Below are 21,498 nucleotides of genomic sequence, written 5' to 3'. Positions count from 1 at the left end.
GCTGTATAGAAACTGTCGTTTTTTTTTTTGGGTGAATCATTGGGGAGAGGGCCTTTACCCTTGGTAGGATGAGCTTAGGACGTAGTGTTGCAAGGAGCCATGCGCCAACTAATTAAGCCTGGGCTCTCTTCCTAAAAGCATTAGAATGGAGGCCGTGACCATCAACTGGAGCAACTGAAGAAGTAGTGATACCACCACAACCCCAACCCATTCTCAAAAGATATTTTCATTGTTTGTGTTTGAGCCTATCGAGCCACAAAAAAGCTACCAAAATCCATTGATTATTCGGGTTTTCAATGCTTAATAGGGTAATTTAGGCAAATTTGAACAATTTTTTTTGAGGAGGTACTTTTGTGGCATGAAACTAAAAGGCATACTCATGCAATATAAAATGGGATCATTTGAGCCCTTTATTGATTATATGATGAGTTTTGGATAGTTTTTCTTTTAAATTATTATTGTTGTTGATGGTGGTGTTGTTATTGTTGTTCTCATTCTTATTATTATGTTAGAACTATTAATCTATTACTAATACTCTATGGATGGGCTTTCTATAGTACTCTCGAGTCATATGGGGGAAAAAAAAAAGATCTTGAATTTTAAAGATTTTTTTTTTTTTGATTTTTTTGTACCATACATTTTGGACGCCTTTTTCCTAACATCCATCTTAGGTTTGAGAGGTGGAATAAAATGTGTGGATTTCCATGTACTTTTCTTTTAGGTAGTTTAGTGGTAAAAATCGATATTAGGATCTAGCATTGCTTAACGTCAACTGCTAATTGCTCAAACCCAAACCCAATTCCTAAGTGGATTGTTAAAAATGTGGATAGCCAAACTAACAACAAATAAATATTCAAGCATCATGCAATGAAAAAGAAAAATAGAGGAGGAAATATAACACATTTCTATTTAATTATTCCTCTTTTAGATGTTTATTTTGTTGATGCAAGTATTAGCCATTCATATTAGAAATCTTACTTTTGTAAGATTAACTGAAATTGATAGTTGATAGAGTTAAGGTAGAAATTTTAGGAACGTTGGAGGGTTAGTAAAAAAAGTTTCATTTGACTAGAAGTCTTGATTTCGTAAGAATCTTTTATTTTAGAGTGAGAGAGAGAGAGAGTTATACTTTCATCTAATTGAGGACGTCTTTCTTTTCCATGTATTTTTCTACCACTACGGCCGCCGTATGAGAAAAAGGTGTTAGGATTTTAGCCCTCTTAAATACGGAAACATGAGTCTTAAAAGTTGGATACCGGCAAACTGGAATCTACTACACCAATGAAAGTTGCATTATAGATTTTGGAAACTAAAATTTATTATACCAATGAAAGTTGCATAGCAGATTTTAGAAATGGAGTTACCTCTCTAACCCTCGACAAAAACTCAGTCCAGCAAACCCTTTTAGACCTGCTCTCTTGATCGGCACGACCTGCCGATCTCTCATCTCTATTCCACCACTGTTTAGGAAGAGATCCATCTCTATTCCACAGCTAAATTGTTGTCCAGGAAGATACCCTTGGATTGTATAGGCGAGACCCATCTTTATTCTATTCCACAGCGGTTAAACCACTCTCTCACTAAAAGGGAAAATCACCCAAAGCCGTTTCTCTACTAGAAACCATCATATCAATCTCCATAGGAAGCTCTCTTCTCTCCAAGGCCTAAAAGGGGAAACTACCCAAACCAGCATCTCAATCTACAAGAAGCACATCGGGGAATTTCTTTCCATAGGAAGCTCTTTTCTTTTCAAGGCCTAAAAGGGAAAACCACCTAAAATCTTCATGGGAACTGCTTCTTTATAAAAAACTAGCATCTCAATCTACATGAGACACAATGTGTAGTTTCTCTCTATAGAAAGCTCTTTTTTCTCTAAGAGGAGGCCTTGTCTCTTAGTTTCTCTTTTTAGGAAGCCCTTTTCTTTCTAAAGATGAGACCTTGCCTCTCATGCACATCTCTTTAAGAGAAGGCTTTGCCTCTCACGCATAGAAGGCCCCAGCCTCTCTCACCAAATGGGAGACTTTCTTGAGGTGTTACATATATCGCAAATATCATGAGATATCCAACAATCCTAATCTTTTTGAGTTTCTATTTCTTTTAAGAAACTTATCAATATCATTCACAATCTCATATAATATGAGATTTTTTTATGCGGGCGATTTTGGATAATCACCGTAACCAACAAGAGGGAGACATAATCTCGAATCGTCTGGTTTGGGTTTGAATTATTGAGGTGGCTGGGGAAAGGATTTGTCCCACTAACCCTGAAATCAGCAGATTCTACATTCTCTAATTTATTTTTTATTTTTTGTTTTCTAATGCAATTCCTACATTCTAACCGGGTAATTCTTGATCGAGTATAATAGCAAACCAAAATTTGTGTAACCGATCCTAAATAGTTGAAAAAAAGTTAAAAAAGATTCGGATCATGATTATGACTCCAGACCACAAAGTTGTATTCCTTGAGGTTGGAACACAAGTTTTGAGGTAGTTAATTTAGAAAAAGAGAAGGTTTTCGACCTCTCAAACTCTTATCGTCCCTCAAATTGGAAGTTTATAATAAAAACTTTCTAAGATAAAGATAACTAAAGATATTTGGAATTTTTCATACTAAAAACAGTACCCCCTAATATTGTTTCGAAGGGCTTATATGCATAGTTAGCAAGTCGGGGAATATTAATATATCGGCTTACTATAAAATTAGAAATAAATCTTTTTTATTTAAAAAAATCAGATGAAAAAATCAGATAGGCAAAAATACTCTATGAAAAAATATCGCAAATATCGGACTAGTTTAAAAAAATCGGAGTGAAAACAACGGATAGGTTATAACTGCTAACTATGCACCATACTAACTATCATAACTATGCAGCATACTAACCATTTAGTCATGTTAATTTGAATTCCAAATTAAAAGTTTGTGCCATATTACCCATTTAGACGTGTAATTGAAAGTTGTGCACCATACTAACTATTGATCACATTGATGAATTCCAAATCCAAAGGATGTGCGTATTTCTTTGAGGTACTTACCCATTTACTTATGATACGTGTCATACTTACCTAAAAAGCTACAGCATCATTGTCTATACGTGCCCAAAAAGATAGTGTTTTTTATAGAAAAAATGGAGCATGGAGAGAGAAGAGAGTAGTTGCATAGAGGAATCAGAGAGAAATGAAGGTAGGGAAAGAGAGAACTGGGGGGAGGAGGTGATTATGGATCTCTCAGAGAGTACCACTGAAGAGCAGGCATGAGCACATGCAGAGGCTTTTCAGATGGTGTTGTCTTTTGAAGCAGAACCTGTTTGTTTTTCTCCAATTTATTTTGCCTTAATATAATATTTTTTGAGCTGTGTTAAGTTTGGGGATTTTTGAGCTATGTTAAATTGCAGGATTTTTTTATAGTTAATGTTGTATATGTGCTTTGAAAGTTCTCTCTATCACACGGTTCTCTTCTTTCCCTAATCTATTTTCCCTATTTTTTTTAAGATGTTATATTTGGGGAATTTTTATAATTATCTCTATCTATGTTATTTCCTAATGTATGTTCTCCTAATTTCTTTGAGATGGTTCTCTATTAGTGGTTATCTTTCTCTCTCTGTATTGGAGCTTGATAACGAGCATTATAAATAGTAATTGATAATTAGTAAATAAATTTTCTAATTTATTTTCCGTTAATTTCTCTCTATGGGTGATTCTCTATCTCCTGTATGGGAGCTTTATATCGAGCATTATAAGCAGGGATTAATACCTAGTAAATAAATCATAAATAAAATGAGATATTAAATGAGATGTAATTCAAAAAATAAAAAGAAACTAGTGTTCAACACAATATAAAGCTCCAATACAATAAAACCTATAAATCTCTGTGAGCATTCAATGAGTTTCTACAATTGATCAGCCGCCATATGCAATTAGCTCGTTTTAGGATTAAAAAAAGAGAAAAAAAACGAAAGAAATAAATGCACAAAAAAGGTTAATGAACTTTTTTTGGAAGGTATGAAAAATGAACTTTTTATAAAACAGGAAACAGGTAAATGAACTTTTCAAAAAAAAAAAAAATTCAAATGTTATTAATAGTAAAGTCTTTTTTTGGAACGATTTGGTAAATATAAAAAAATCGCGTTTTAAACTTCTTCATGAAAAAAAAAACGTTTTTTTGACGCTGTTTTGAATAATACGCAGATTAAAACGGTTTTGAACAAAACTGGGATGTTTTGAAAAAATCGCGTATAATACGGCGATTTGCTAATTTTGGTTACGTAGGCTGGCAATGGGCTTGGGGCCCGGCCTGGCCTAGTTGGCTTGGCCTCAAAACTTAGGGCTTGAGCCACAAAATATGGCTTGAGGGCCGGGCATAGCTAGAGTCACATCAAGGTCGCCCGGGTTTGGCCTGGCGAGGCGCTTTTTTTTTTTTTTTGTTACCTACTCTTTAAAGTTTGGGCCTCCTTAACTTGATCCGGGCTGGGCCCGTTGCCAGCCGTAGTTGTAGGTGGTTCGCTCGACAACCTAATACGAACGCCCATTCTATTTTGTTTAATAGCACAAAAGTTATTTTACAAGATAAGCATATATGAACCATTATTTATTTAAGGGAGAAAGTTTATATAAGGATGCAACCTTATAACGTAGAACTACGGTAGCACCTCAAAAATCATCGGAAAACGTAGTTTTAATGTTAAAAAACTCTTTGATTGATCATCTGGACATCAAGATGTATGGCCATGAAAAATAATAAGATTTTAGGTCTTAGAATAGGGTATTTTATAACATATTATCTACACCGTCTATTTTCAAAATTTTCATATGTTTATAGATGTATTTGATTTTAATCATTTTTGAAATTTAAATTTTTATAATTAAATATAAAAATAAAATTTGAGATAATCATAAGAACATTTTATATCAAAATTACATACCATGATAAAATTTGAAGGTGCACTTTACCTTTACACTTACGGATACATTCGTATGCCAACTACACCCTTGTTATTGTTATTGTTATTGTTATTGTTATTATAATAATAATAATGATAATAATGATAATAATGATAATAATGATAATAATAATAATAATAATAATAATAATAATAATAATAATAATTATAATAATAATAATAATAATAATAATAATAATAATAATAATAATAATAATAATAATAATAATAATAATTATTATTATTATTATTATTATTATTATTATTATTATTATCATCTAAAACATTTATGATTAGGAAAAAATCACTAGATAATTATTTTCAAAGAAAGAAATTTGGATTTGATTTCATCAATACTTAAATCTCACCTTAAAAATTGGATAATCTCCATTCAACCTTGGATGTTATTTTTGTCGGGCACATATTGTGATTTAAAAAATTCTTTTTTGAGTTTAGTCGCTCCATTGAAGTGGTTACATCATCAAAAGTTTGAGATCTTAAAAATACTCTTAAATTAAATTTTACCTTAGGACTAGTACAAGAATTTTTCCAGATGTAGAGTGGCTTGCTATCTATATATAAGTTGGGTGATGTTTTTATGAAGTGCGAACTTTATATTATTGAAGTAAGGTGTACTTCAAAATATGAACATCTATTATTGCCCTCAATTATGAAATTTAAAGTTTCAAAAATAGTGACGATCAAACAATTCTATAAACACTTAAAAATATTAGAAATAGACAATCTATATAATGTGGTGTTAGAAGATGAACTATTTTTAACACTAGAAATCCTAATTTTTTATGCTTATAAATCGTGAGATCGAGATGTGGATTTTTTAAGTGCACCTTAGTTGTACAGTTTAAAGTTGACAATTTATATGAACTTTTTCTATATAAATTACCCTTAGTTAAAACATTATTCAAAGCATACTTCAAGGCAGGGGCACCAAATATGCATATTCGTTAACGTCATGCATCACTTCATGTAGCACTTTAGCCGGTGCATTTAACAAGTTATTTTAATTGTTGCCCATAGAAAATTACGATATTTTTCTCCCTTCAAGTTTGAAAATGAATTGGATTAGGAAGAAATAAGGACCATCATTGCATCCTTCGATCAAAACAACTTGGAAAATGCTGTTGTGTGATCACAAGGTTCGAAAAAAAGGTTTTTTTTGGATTTGGAGGCCGAGCACCTCTTTAATGTCTGATTTCACATTTAATAGCTAAAGATGATGTCTGATTTCACATTTAATAGCTAAAGATGAGTGCGGTCTTTATGGGCAAACGATAAAAATAATCTTATTATATATTTTTTCATAGATTTACACCTCATCTACTTATTCACATCTTCATAAGTTCACATCACGTCATCACGATTATTCATGTACATCTATCTTTATTTTCATAGCCAAGACCAACAAGAAAAACTTTTTTTTGGTAAATTTCCTTTTATACACGGAATTCATTTACGTAGTTTTGTTTAGTTCTTCTCTCATTTACTTACTTTTGCTTTTTTTGTTTTTTGTCTTATTATATAATTCTTCTAGAATTTTTAGAGGATCACTTGGTTATTGTGTGCGGAAGCTCTAAACCAGACGAGTTGAAATAAAGTATATAAAAAAAAAATTGACAAAAACAAAAAACAAATAACGAGCAACAAAAATAGAATAGAAAATAAATAGCAGAAAAATAATACCAGAATATACGTAGTTCGTCACAGATGTGACTGTATCCACGTCACATATGTGACTATATCCCTAGGCGAAGACGATAGATGTTTTTCAGTAAATCGAAGAAAGAAAATTACAAGACAACTCTTACAAAGCGTTATTATCTACAATTTTCTCTTCACAAATATCCTCAAATTTTTTCTGGATCTTTCTTTCTATCTAAATATCTAATATATAGAGGAAAAACAACATACACAAGGTTATAGGTGCGGCTCTATTTTTTCCTATAACTTTTGGGTACATAAGTTTATCTTTATTTAGTGTAGACTTTCATGTCCATCCTAACACAACTAGGACTAATCCAAAAACTTAATCATCCTAAATAATAGAAACTACCCAAAAATAGGAAGCCCAAATAGAGTTCATGCCCCTTTCTCTCTGCAAATTAGAGATAGTCAAATATAAATCTTTTTAAAATTGTGGAATAATTCCCATCGACCGTCTTCTTCACAGGCGCTCAGTTTGACAATGCATTAGTCACTTTGGAACAGGCTTTATCAACATAAGGCTGATTGAACCAAATGATTTACCCGTTACTAAAAGCCTGCCCTTGGCTGGTTCCATTCTTCAAACACTGGCGTCATTGAGAAATGGCTAAAATGTAACATTATTCAAAATGAGTAGAACTCCATATGGCCTTAGAATACGAACTCTATGGGCAAATTTGGTTACATAAAAAGGTAGGACAAAAAAACGTAAGAGTTATTTCTTCCATCTTTCATTTATTTAATGCAAAATACGAAGTTAATTTGGCCGACTATGAACTTAAAAAGCTCTCCTTTTCTTTCCCAAGAGGGAAGTTGATGTTTTGCTTTGGCATATGCCAATAGCACATTAGCATATCCACCAACTATATAGCCTCTCACAATCCTTGTTGCACTTTCCGCTTGATAATACGTTTTCAAGTCAATGAGGTTCCTGAAAATTATGGGTCGTCTGTTTTTCCGGCAAGAACTTGCCGGAATCCATGACTTTACTGGTGGTGAACTCATTGAAGAGCTCCTAATTTTATGCTGGAGGGGCTTCAAGGCAATGGAAAGAGAAGAAAAAGCGAAAAGAAATGACTTTTTTAACTAAGTCATCGGATGTTGGCGATTTTCCGATTCGACTTCAGGTTTGTGGCTTGGTATTTTTTTTCATTTTCTCTTTCTTTATCCCATTTTCCTTTTTTTGCACAGGGCAATTTGATCACTTTGGCAACAATACATTTCAATTACTCAGTTTATTCAGTTGTATTATTTCAAAGGAAGAAATGAAGGGGATATTATTGATCTATTTTCTGAACGTTAGCATGCCCGTTGCTTCTTTACCAGGCTCCATGCGATGTACGACGATTGAGGAACACAAAGAAAATTGCAAAAAGAGATAAAACATAAGAATATATTTGTAATTTCCGGGGCTTCAAAGGGCAATGTAACTTTTGCTCCTGTTTTTTTTTTTCTTTTCTTTTTCTAGTTCACAATTTGAATGCAATATCATCATCATTAGAGTTTTTTTTCGATTATTGGGAGTTGATCATACGAATTCCGATAAAAAACATCAATGTACTCTATCATGGGTTTTACCCTAAGTAAGGCCACCATCTAGCATAAACATATAATATAGGTTCAATAAGTTTTGACAAAGTTTTACATTGACTGCTTACTTAACACAACCGACCTCCATTACACGAGCTTAAGACGAGTTAATAAAAAGTTTAAGGTCCTCACGCTTCTTAGACCCATATCTCCATATCTCAGTGCATGGTACATCATTATTAAACATGATAATTTGGAAAATACCCCAATTTAAAGGAATATTGCCTTGCAGTTGAAATTTGATCGATGTCCATTGATCTTTATACCATTATTTTCCTTAATCGATCAAAAAATGTTGAAATTTGGCCCAAACTAATTATTTTCCTTAATTGATTAGAAAATGTTGAAATTTGGGCCAAACTAGTGAAAAGAAAGTTCTATGAATTTGTGTTGTGTATGGATTTGGGTTGGCCCAAAATTTGCTAGCTAATCAGAATTGACACATAATTGCTAGCCTTTTACAGTGACATAGAAAGTCTTGGAAAATATGTATCTTGATATCGAGCCTCACGAGAGTCCTAGAAAAATGTATCTTGATATTGAGCCTCGTTCCCGACCCATACACATGCTCTAATGAGGGGCACACATGCTCTAATGAGGGGCTCCTCATGTGCCATTAAGCGTTCTTGCACATACTTCGTGAGTTCGGCACATGGACCATCACTCTCACTTTTGTACTGAGAGCATAACACAAGAGAATGTCTACATTTAAATACTACTCAATCTACACTCTCTTTTTAAATACTCTCTTCTTAAATATGAGACTAAAAACCCACAAATGTCCCTTAGGAAAATCGGTGATTTTAAAATACAAGTAAAAACAAAAAGAAAAAAGTTTATATGAGGTTGCAACCTTAAAATGTAGAACTACGGATGCACTGCAAAAATCCATCGGAAAATGTTGTTTTACTGTTGAAAAACCCTCTTATTGAGCATCTTGACATCGAGATGTATGATTATGAAAGAAAAATGGATTCTAAATCCCAAAAGTAGTGCAAATTACATCACATTATCTAGACCGTCCTTTTCAAAATTGTCATATTTTTAGATCTATCTGATTTTAACCATTTTTTGAGTTTAAAATTTTATAATTAGATATAAAAATAGATTTTGAGATAATCCTAAGAATATTTTGCATCAAAATTATATGTTATGATCAAAATTGAAGGTGCGCCTTAATCGGATTGTTTAAGGTTGCAACCTTATAGAAACCAAGCGCAAACAAAAAAAATACTTACACAAACTAGTCCCCTGCCACTTTCGATCTGAATCAGCCGACTTGGCAGTTCAGAAAAACTATAAAGAAAAAAAAGAAGTTAAATATTGTACATGTTTGGGCCTGAAATGCATTTTGGTGTGAGTTTAAATCAATTCTGTGGAGGACTGGGACCTGTCCCCCACTAGTTCTGGTTCGGGCTGTTATTTTCAGAATGCTGCTTTAAACAATCAAACTTGACATGATGTCTAGAACCACTTATCGTGAAAGTTTCTTTACTCTTTTCATGACAAACTATTCTTAATACAGAAATGGTCCTCATTTTGTCTTGTCACTAGAGCAGTGGGTTTAAATTTTATAAACATCGTTGCCCATTAAAAATTTAAATGGTACGACCCCATTTTCTTTATGGGTGAGGTTAGTACTTTGTAAAAGATGTCAACTTATACTATTGAAGTAAGGAGCACCTCAAAACTATGCCAAAAATACAATTTTGGTGCCGTAAAGCTTTATGTTGATATGATATCTATTGTTGTCTCTAATTATGAAATTTAAAATTTTTAAAATAGTGATGATCAAGCATATCTAAATAGTGATCGAGCAGATATATACACATTTAAAAATATTGAAAATGGACGGTCCAAATAGTATGTTAGAAGATAAATTATTTTTAGGATTAAAAACCCCCTTTTTTCTTTTTTCTTTTTGTTTTTCATATGTCTGAATCTCAAGTCGAGATGATCAATTTGAAGCTTTTCCAGCATAAAAAAAACTTTCTCTAGTGGGTTTTTAGGTGTTATTTACCAGTACAGTATATGGTTGACACGTTATATAAACTTTTTCCTTTCTTTAGTAACTTTTGTTTTAGCATGCATAGGATTTGGTTGGTAGATGAGAATAGGGCTACACCTTTGGCATATGAACTAGAGCTTAACTGCATCATCGATTATGTATCTTATTACTGGCTGACCGTTGCTTCATGTGGTTATCCATGAATATTTTTAGTGATGATGCGGTGCATTTGTTCCTGTCGTTTAAATAAAGGAAAAAGTTTATATAAATTCATTAGAAGAAGTTGTTTGATCCCTCAATTTGATCATTTAGACCTCAAGATGTATAAACATGAGAAAAAATAGATTTCAAGTCTTGAAAATAGTGCGTCTTGTTTTTATCTAAATCGTCAATTTTTCAAGTGTTCATAGATCTGCTTGATCTATACTATTTTTTAATCTTTAAATTCTATAATTAGAAATAAAAATAAAATTGTAAGTTATCACAAAGAAATCTGATACCAAAACAGCATGTTTCGACACTATTTGAAAGTATGCCTTACTTTGATTGTTTAGAGCCTCAAGCTTATACAAACCACACTATTATAAGAAATTTTTTTTTTTTTTTGGGGCAAATGTTACCGAATTTATTAATAATAGGAGATTTACCCTTATATAAATCCTAAGTGTGATTGGGGCATATTAGGGGCTAGCAAATGGCTGAGCAGCCTTGGCCCTAATCCCTATCGGGCCCACTTGAGCCTGGCAAAATCGGGCCAAAGATGCCCTGTATGGGGTATGACCTGGCCAACCCAAATACAATGCGACAAAAAAGAAGAAAAATGCAGGCCCGGGCTGGCTTGTCATGGCTTTGTTGCACCGGACAGGCCTGGCCAAGTCCGCTTACACGTCTAATTTCATAAACACCCATTTCACATTGTCACGGTACACAAAGTTGTCTATGTGTCTATTATGCTTTAGTTTAGAGTTTGAGCCCTTTCACGTGCACAAAAAAAAAAAGGGCCAGCTTAAAGAAAAGATTTTATGAAGGTGGCTGTGATAGCAACAAATAAAAGGTTTAGGAAGGTCGTCATACCTTGAATTTTGTCTGGTAAATTGGTGCACCGGCAATTTGCTTAATAGGCTCATGTGACCCCTATTCTCAGGCATCAGATCTGAGTAGATGGATATGATGGCTTGAGTCACAATGTGAGTTGTTGGCTCTTAGGCGTCAGATCTTTATTCAACAGTTCAGTATTTTTAATCTTTGTTCTATAAATTATTTTGAAGCAAACTTTGGGGCATACATATATCTAAAAGGGGTGCACGTGATCAAATTAAGGGAAAATTCCATAAAACCCTAAAAAATGAACTTTCTAATCAATTTACCCCAATCTAACTTTTCCTAACAACTTCCCCATAAAACATGTTTCCTACCCAATACCCCCAATACAAAAACTTTATTTAATTTTTTTATAAAAATATCCTTCCCTTACTTAACAAATCGTTTTTGCTGGAGAGGGCGGTCGGGCATTCACTGAAGAGAGCGGTCCGGCATTTGGAAGATGTTGTCCGACGATTATTTTGCTGGAATGAAAAGTTTGGCATTTCATTGTGGCGGTTCGAGGATTATGCTAGGAGAAATGGGCAGTCCGGCGTTTTGAAAAGGCGGTCCGACATTTTGAAGGAGCAGTCCGGCGTTTTGAAGTTGCGGTACGACATTTTGAAGGGGCAATTTGGTGTTTTAAAGTGGCGGTCCAGTGTTTTGAAATGAGCAGTCTGTCGTGCAAGTGCTGTCAGGCGTTTCCTTTTATTGGGATCAAAAAATGATTTGTTATGCACATAAACGATATTTTCGTAAAAAAATTTAACTTTTTGTATTTGGGGTATTTGTTAGGAAGCATGGTTTTTAGGGGAAAGTTGCTAGGAAAATTTAGGTGGGGGCTAAATTGATTAGAAAGTCCATTTTGGGGGGTTTTATACAATTTTCCCTAAAAATAATAAAAAGATATCTTTTTTATAGAAATTACCAGAATATCCCTAAAACTTTTAGGAGCATTTTGGTCATTTGTTTTCACGAGAAATATTTTTCTTTTATGTTTGCTAGTTTCACCCCAATAAGAAGATGAGATGCCCCAAAATTCACTTAAAAAGGTTTTGTATGAAAAACCCTAAAAAGGTAAAAATCAAACAATGTTTGGCATGACATTGGGACACAAGCAAGCCTAGCCGTCCACTCAGATTGAACGGTTGAGAAGTGGTATCACATAGAAAGCTTTCCCTTGCTATAAAACTGATAGGGAGGCAACCTAATGAAAGCTTCACCTAAGACAATATTATCCTCGTTATAGTTTAACTAAGGTGAAACAATATTTGAAAATAGCTTATGGATTGGATTTGTAGAAAAAGAACTAAAATTCAAACATGAAATGAGGTTGTGACCATTAGATCGACCTATATTCACCGTTGGCGTATTTTTACCTATAAGCCTATCGGCTTATTGGATCATTTTCATATATATATATATATATATATATATATATATATATATATATATATATATATATATATATATATATATATATATATATATTAACTAAACACAAGGGAAAGTTTTGACCTCATCGAAATCCTTACTTCTTGTTCTTGCCTAACAGAATGGAAATTAATGTCGAAATCAAGAAACCTTTTGTTATGCCTGCTTGGCATAATGGATTTGCATGTCAAGAAGGGTCAAATATGAAGAGGTTTGGGTCATTGAGACTGAGGTTCGGCCAACAAAAAATGCCCAAGGTTCTAATCTTAGCTCATCCTTCATCATAAAGAATAAAGAAAGGGGGGATTGACATAAGTCTAAGGGTTCGATATTCTTCTATTTAAATCGTCAACAACAGTTTATATAAGGTTGCAACTTTAAAGTCTAGAAGTAAGGTGCACCTCAAAAATCATCAAAAATAGTTGTTTGGGTAGTGAAAAACCATCCAATTGATCATCTCAATATCGAGATGTATGAACATAAAAAAAAAGATTTTGAATCATAAATAGTACATCTTGCAATAAATTATTTGGATTGTCCATTTTTAAGATTTTCATATGTTTATGGATCTACTCAATTGTCACCAATATTTTGAGTTTAAAATTTTATAGTTAGCTATAAAAATGGAATCTTAGGCCATCCTAAGAATTTTTCACACCAAAATTATATCTTATATAAAATTTCAAGATGTGTCGTAGTTTGATTGTTTAAGGTTGCAACCTTATGTAAACCACACCCTATATATAAAGAGCATTCTCAATTACATCAATACAAACAAAGAGGAGCTCAAAATTGTGATAAAAATAGTCGTATGTGAGTTAGACAAGGTAGAATTGGATAGGAAAAAGTAGTCTCATTGGGTAGCATGAGGTTTAAATTTTATTTGGTTATTTATCAATATTCCAACAACAGCACCAGAAACATAACTCTGGTATAAGCTTAAGTTCAAGATTTCCTCCAAGAAGTTATGGGTGAGCACATTGCTTACATTGATCTCTTCAAGACCAAAACATAAGTAATTGGCCCCTGCACTGCTTTGGCTTTTGTCATCTCATTTAGCAGTTCTGTCTCAATTAGCTGAGCACATTCTTCAAAGAGCTTGTCCATGAGTTCCTCTCCAAAATGATGCTTAGTGATGGGCTCAAACACTGCTCTAATGCCAAGTGCCTTGTCTTTCCCACTAATCTTCGTGGGAGTAGGAACCGACAGTTCCTCGAAACGCTCAATCGTGAAAGACGCTTCTCTCGTTACCACTTCTTCAACTTCCTCCTTTATGGGCGTATATATGGGTAAATCAAATGAATCAAGTTTCTCCTCTTCCACAAGTCCCTGCATTACATTAGTTCAAAAAATTGCATGAATTTATTATCAGTAAGAAAATTTTACGCTTTTGTCAGAAAATATCATAGATTCATTTCCTCCGGCAAAACCCCATCTCATAGGAACTTGGCCTCAATATTGAGGACGTGAACTCATGAATGTAGCGAACATTGTTGAAGGAAAATATTACTATGTGCACGGAAAGTCTGTCTTGAGATTGAAAATAGACTATACATCGTTTTGACAATTGGATCAAAAGTGTCTAGGAACTCAAAATCCAAATTTCTATTTTTGAAATACTCATCTGAGCATTCTAAAGTAGATCACAAAATTTCGTATGACAAAATCCTCCTAACTAGATCTTTTGCCCGAGGGAGTAAGTGCAAATGAAGACCTTAAAGCATCAGTGATACAGCTAGAGGTAAAGTAAGTACCTGAGAAATTAAGTTCTTTATGGCTCGAACAAACGCCAACCACACGTATTCACAATCCTTCTCAAAGTTTTCTGAAGCCCTTTGGCCAATATATGTTAACACCATACGCCCATTTGGTGCCACCTCGTGTGAGCGCCATTTAAGAAACTGTGAGAAATCCTTTTGAAATTGTTGGAGATATGCTTTTCTCACACCAGGTGGGCTAGTTTCACTTATGTATACATTCCCCTTGTTAAGGGCCTCACCTCCCTCTTCATACAGTCCCTGAGGAACCTACAAGCCACTTTAGTCATAAGCAATGGTACTGAGAAACATTAATTTCCAAGGAGTTATCATCTTAGGGAGGGAAGTATTGTTCCATAGCCTTCAGCTTAGCAGTAGACATATCGATTTGATGAAGGAAGTCAAGACTCAAAGAGTTCAAACTTTTATTGTGTCGTAAAGCCAAACAAGCTGGTTTAGAAACTTTTTCTCTTTTAATTCTAAAAATTCTGTTGGGAAGTATTACATCCATAATTGGTGAATGTAAATAGTGTACAAGGCCTAAAAGCAAAAAAAAAAAAAAAAAAATAAACCACACCAAAAACAACATAAAAAGTGGAAATAAGCTGATAAAAATCTACAAACATAGGTTTAGAAAAAAGTATCTATAGTCAGTAATTTTAGAAAAATTTAAAAAAGGGAAAAAAATATAAAAATAAAGTACATGATAAGAAATCTATCAAATCATTGACCAAACAATCAAATTATATAAAAGATATTTGTATATTGATTTTATCATTTATATGTTTTTTATATTATTTTGATTAATCCAAGTTTTACACTAGAGTACTCTGGCTAAGAAAGGGGCCGACTGTGAGTAACTCAGCCGAGATTCTCAATATTGATCACCTTCCATTTTTGAGTATGGATAGTTGAGATTAACTATCTAGCCAATTATGGTCCCCAGCCAGGTTTAAGTAGGATTAAGGTATTTTTTGGAACCCTAGAATCCCCTTACCCAAGAATCATCAATCTCTATTATCTGCTTATGCTAGGGCTAGGGGTGGCATCGGGTTGGGTCGGTTTTGGACTGGAAGTTTTTTTATGGGACCCGGACCAAGACCTCGACCCGATCAGACCTGACTGGACTTGGACCTGGACTTGAATCAGACTGGACCTGACCCAAAGATAAAAAATGTATAAATTTAAATATATTTAAATATTAGTTAAATATATACAAGTATTATTTAAAGGTTTCTATAAGGTTGCAACCTTAAACAATCCAATTAAGGAGCACCTCCAAATTTTATCATAACATGTAATTTCGGTCTAAAATAATTTTAGGATTATTTGAAAATCTATTTTTATATCTAATTGTAAAATTTTAAATTGTAAAAATGGTTAAAATCAAGTAGATCTATAAATATATGAAAACCTTGGAAATTGACGGTCTAGATAATGTGTTGCAAGATGTACTATTTCTAGAACACAATCTTTTTTTTTTAGTTTCATACATCTCGATGTCAAGATGATGAATTAGAGGGGTTTTCAACATTAAAACAATATTTTTCGATGGATTTTTTTGATGCATCGTTAGTTCTACATTTTAAGGTTGCAACCTTAAATAATTTTTTTCTTTATTTAAATATTATAACTAAAAATACGTACTTATATTTATTTAAAATTATTAATTTTTAAATATGATTAAAATAATATAAATTAAATATTAGCACTATTTGGGTCGGGTCCAGGTTGGGTCTACATGGACCTAGACCTAGGTCAGATCCAGGTCCATTGCTACCCCTAGCTAGGGCATTCCCCATACCTCATTGAGGATATAGCCCTTGATAGCAAAGTGGATGAGGATCCGTGTAGCTAACCCCAATTATTGAGAGAACGCTTTGATAATGATGATAAAGAATATTTAATCTTCCCTACTGAAATTGATATAGTTAACAACCCTTCAAAATACAAAGTATAATAAATAGAAGGGGTTGTCATGAGTGTATTTATTAAAATAAGTATTATTTTTTCATTAAAAAATTATTTAAATAGGTAAATTTATTATTAAACAAGTACAAATTTGAAATTTTCACAAAAGTGGAATGGCATTTTGGAAGTTAGTGTTCTGAAACTTTATTTGTAGAATGCCATTGTCTTTTAGTTAAAATTTCAATTTTATCCCTTGTAGAGATGACAAAAAATGCCCTGTCTTGTAGTAATACTTACAAATTTGCCCCACAAAAGTAACTTTTAAAAAAAATAGAAAAAAATAATAATAAATCCACCCTTCAAAACTCTCTCTATCTTGAACCTTTGTAATTTGAAGGGTTGTGAAGTTTAGAATATCCATATATATATATATATATATTAGAGGGTTTTTCAACATTAAAGCGACCTTTCTGACTGATTTTTGAGGTGCATCTGTAATTTTATATTTTAATAATATATATATATATATATATATATATATATATATATATATATATATATATATATATATATATATATATATATATATATATATATGATGATTTGTGAATAGAAAAAACTAACAAAACATTTGGCAGTAATAATGAATAGTAATATAGGTGAAATCTTAACATTCAGATCTTCATCGGTGGTTCAAAATACGTATCACCATCTTAATTTTAATATTGTTATTAAAAATCAGATCATAAAGAAATTTTATACGTGTGTACTAAAAGATATGGCACACAATAAAAAAAATTTAAACAAATATTTTTGAAAATATAAAATGATTGAAACTCACATGACTACACTAGATTATTTAGGGCCAGTTTGGATGTCAAATAAAAAAATTGTTATGCAATAAAATTACAGTTTTTTAAATATTAATTACAAAAAACACCAAGCATTTTTTCGTTTCTTATAAAGCCGTTTGTGTGTTAAAGTTTATTTTTCTCTCTGCATGTCTCTCCCTCAACAAGAAGGGGATTTACATGTAGAGGAGGTGCAAGCTCAATGGAAAAAAATCTTTTTACCAGTAGAGCAGGCGCAAGCTCAGTGGAGAACAATCTTTTTACAAAAAAGAATTTACAGGTGGAGAATGATAATAAAAGAGAGAGAGAGAGAGAGAGAGAGAGAGAGAGAGAGAGTAAATTTGGGATTGTTTTCGGAAATCTTTTTGCAGGCTCCAAATGATCTCCACTGTTTTTGCAAAAACGAGAGCTTTCTAAAAAAGGATTGTTTTTTTGTAAAAATAGGATGCTTTTCGAAAACAAATATTTTTGGAACAATCTCCAGATGATATTGGGAATCTTTCTGCAAGCTCTGACCTCCCGCCATGGATGGCCTCATCGAAGCTCAAAACAATCTTTTTATAATGCTTCGATTGTAAAATTGTGAAGCCCTCATATTTCTATTCTTCTCATGACTCTGCCTTAGAAACCTTATCAGACAACGATACAAGATACTTGGAAACCCTAGCTTGTTTCTCCCATTCATGTGGCAGGTCACAATGCAATATTTTTTAGCCATTAGAGAGAGAAAGATGAGCTCTCAATGCATTGGTTCTAGAGAGAGAAAGAGGAGCTTTCGAGACATCGGCTCTAGAGAGCGAAAGAGGAGCTCTTGAGAGATTGGTTCTAGAGAGAGAAATTGGAGCTTAATAACTGGTTCTGGAGAGAAAAAGATGAGCTCTCTCACTAGCAGTAGCTCAAAGAGAGTAGACTTCGGGTTGAAGTAGTTTAGAGAGAATATATTTGGGGTTTATGAGGTTTCACGGTGTGGGCTATTGGGTCACAAAGTGGGGTTTGCACGAGGTGAGAGAGCTGTACTTTCATAAAAAAAATTCAAGTCTGATTTGAAATTTTTTTTTAGAATAACTTTTGCTGACAATATTTTTTATTTCAATTTAAAAATCTACTAAAATCTTACGCTTTCGAATCTATTTCATAAGTTTTTTAGATTGCAATCTCAAAATAATTGCAATTTTGAGTACATCCGAAGTTCAAACAAGCGCTTGGGCTTTTTAGGACAAATTTCAAAAGTTGGAATCTTTGACCTCCCCATCCAAAGCGATATATTTGCCATTGCTTGGTCGGCTTATTTGCGTTTTTGAAACAAACTCACATGTTCAAATATGTGGCCTCCATCGCCAAAACTCGTATGTCCACCCTTAAATCCAAGCAGAAGTTATTCATGTTCCTCTATTTCAATTAAGATTCATTTGGACTTATTGTTTTTCATAGTATGTAGAGACTACATGTTCTATGTACGCTTATGCACAAACAAAATGAGAGGGAGAGGTTGGTTGCGTACCTGTGAGAGCCAATGGACACTATAAGAGGAGTGAACGAAGTGTAAAGTATTAGCAGGGAAAAGCCTATCAAAGAAAGAACCAGGAACACCAGCCATGAAACAATACTTAAAAACCTCTCCTCCTCCTTCCTCTTTCAAACTCTCATAGAAAGAATGCAGTGCCTTGAAAACCGAGTTGAAGTCATTCCCTGGGAGGTCGTTTAAAAAGAGCTGAAACTCTGGCAATGGCTTAGAGAGTTTCCGGTATGCGTCGGACGCTACTCGGGTGATTGTTGTTAAAGCAGAGAAGGTGTTGGGGCCAGAGGAGCAACCAAGGTCCACCATCCCTAACATATTAGGGTAATGGGTGGAAGCAAGCATCTTCATCACTGCCTCTTCTGTTATAGGCTTAACAGCCTCTAAAACTCGTTTCTGCATATATATAGAGAGAGACTATCAGTGGATTTCTGATTTTACTAGATTTTCATGGCTAATGTAGTTTCTGTTACGATATGTTGAGCCCCATTACAGATAAGAGTGAGATAGAGAGTTTTCAATGAACAAATTCAAAAGGGCAATAAGAAAAACCTGAAGAAAGGAATTTTGAGCGTAGCTTGTCTTGCCTGAACCTTCATTCATGTGAAGAACATTAGACACCTCCATGGCTCTGTCTCTCTCTCTCTCTCTCTCTCTCTCTCTCTCTCTTTATCTGAACAAAGCCTCTAACTTCTTGTTCTATAAAAGGAAATCTACCTTATTCTTAGGATTTTTTAGCTATATTTTCTTTCTACAGACATAGACCTAGAAAAATTTCAGTATTGATCCATATTCAAATTTTTATGGTGAGGTACTTCTTTTATATATTTCTCTATTTTTTCTGGGTTTTATATTTTTTAAAAAAATATTGGCATTTGTGGGGCGGTCTAATGGATAAGATATTGAAGTAGTCCATTTTTAGGGTAGTCCGATAATGGCAACATCATAGCACACTTCTGCATGGAGCAGTCTGATGTTACATTCATCAAACTTGGGCATACTTCAGCATATTTTATTTTTCAAGTATATCGGTTTGATGTTAGGGTGATTTGCTATTATGATTATCGATGTTACATTCACCGATGTTATCATTATTGATGTTATCATTATCGATGTCATCATTATCGATAATGATAACATCATTATCGATAATGATAACGATGTTATCATTATCGATAATGATATCATAACGTTATGATACAATGATATCATAATGTTATGATAACATTATGATATAATGATATCATAATATTATATAATGATATCATAACATTATGATATAATGATATCATAATGTTATGATAACATTATGATATAATGATATCATAACATTATGATAATATTATCATATAATGATATCATAACGTTATGATATAATGATATCATAATTTATGACAACATTATTATCATGATAACAATATGATAATATTATATGATATAATATTATCATAATATTATGATATTATCATAATAATATGATATTATCATAATAATATAATAATATTATGATAATATTATGATATTACCATAATATTATGATGATAATATTATGATAATATTATGATATTATCATAATAACATTATGATATTATCATAATAACATTATGATAATATTATGATATAATATCATAATAACATTATGATAACATTATTATAACATTATGATATAATGATATCATAACATTATGATATAATTATGATAACATTATTGTCATAATAATATTATGATAACATTATGATATCATTATGTTATTATGATATCATTATGTCATTATGATATCATTATGTTATTATGATATCATTATCATTATCATTATGAAATCATAATGATAATCATTATCATGATATCATTATGATAATGATATTATGATATCATAATGATATCATAATATCATAATGATATCATAATATCATTATGATAATGATATCATAATATCATTATGATAATGATATCATAATATCATAATGATATCGTAATGATATCGTAATATCATTATGATATCATATGATATTGTGATATCATATGATAATGATATCATAATGATAATGATATTATACTTTCATAATGATATCATAATATCATTATGATAATGATATCATAATATCATAATGATATCGTAATGATATCGTAATATCATTATGATATCATATGATATTGTGATATCATTATGATATCATATGATATTGTGATCTCATTATGATATCGTTATGATAATGATATCATTATGATAATGATATCATCATGATATCATTATATCATATGATGATATCATTATGTTATCATTATGATGTTATCATTATATTATCATTATCATTGTGATGTTATCATTATCATTATGTTATCATTATGATGTTATCATTATCATTATGATATTATCATGATGTTATCATTATGTTATCATTATCGATAATGATGTTATCATTATCGATAATGATACTGATATTATTATTATGTTATTATTATCGATGTTATCAATATGATTATCGATGTTATTGAGGTTATCAATATCGTTATCGATAATGATGTTATCATTATTGATGTTATATTCATCAAACTTAAACATACTTGGGCATACTTCCATTCATCAAACTTGGGCATACTTGGGTGATTTGATGTTGCCATTATCGAACAGTGTTGTCATTCCATATATTATCCTTAAGACTGTTCCGTAAATGCGAAAAAAAATATATG

At 32.3% G+C, this 21,498-nt stretch overlaps 1 protein-coding gene and 1 long non-coding RNA gene across 2 annotated transcripts; one reads left to right on the top strand and one right to left on the bottom strand.

Moving 5' to 3' along the window:
• Nucleotides 1-7,495: 7,495 nt before the first annotated feature.
• On the top strand, nucleotides 7,496-8,170 carry LOC148783920 (uncharacterized). The gene is made up of 2 exons (XR_016044643.1): nucleotides 7,496-7,786; nucleotides 7,986-8,170. It is a non-coding gene; the product is annotated as an uncharacterized LOC148783920 (long non-coding RNA).
• A 5,566-nt stretch (nucleotides 8,171-13,736) lies between these two features.
• LOC18434882 (putative methyltransferase TCM_000336) lies at nucleotides 13,737-19,433 on the bottom strand. The gene is made up of 4 exons (XM_088872763.1): nucleotides 19,359-19,433; nucleotides 18,792-19,202; nucleotides 14,526-14,798; nucleotides 13,737-14,100 (listed from the first exon to the last, which is right to left on the bottom strand). The coding sequence occupies exons 1-4, from the start codon at nucleotides 19,431-19,433 to the stop codon at nucleotides 13,756-13,758; spliced, it is 1,104 nt and encodes a 367-aa protein (XP_088728889.1). The 3' UTR covers nucleotides 13,737-13,755.
• Nucleotides 19,434-21,498: the final 2,065 nt, after the last annotated feature.

This window comes from Amborella trichopoda, chromosome 1 (assembly GCF_054954075.1).
Source record: "Amborella trichopoda isolate Santa Cruz 75 chromosome 1, AtrichopodaSantaCruz75HAP2 v2.0, whole genome shotgun sequence".
NCBI classification, from domain to species: domain Eukaryota; kingdom Viridiplantae; phylum Streptophyta; class Magnoliopsida; order Amborellales; family Amborellaceae; genus Amborella; species Amborella trichopoda.
This window is presented reverse-complemented; position numbering and strand designations above follow the sequence as displayed.

Coding starts and splice junctions, on each gene's coding strand:
- LOC18434882 (XM_088872763.1), bottom strand. CDS start 19,433: ATGGAGGTGTCTAATGTTCTTCACATGAATGAAGGTTCAGGCAAGACA. Junction 19,203..19,358: donor CTCAAAATTCCTTTCTTCAG/GTTTTTCTTATT, acceptor ATATATATGCAG/AAACGAGTTTTAGAGGCTGT. Junction 14,799..18,791: donor GTGTCCATTGGCTCTCACAG/GTACGCAACCAA, acceptor AGTGGCTTGTAG/GTTCCTCAGGGACTGTATGA.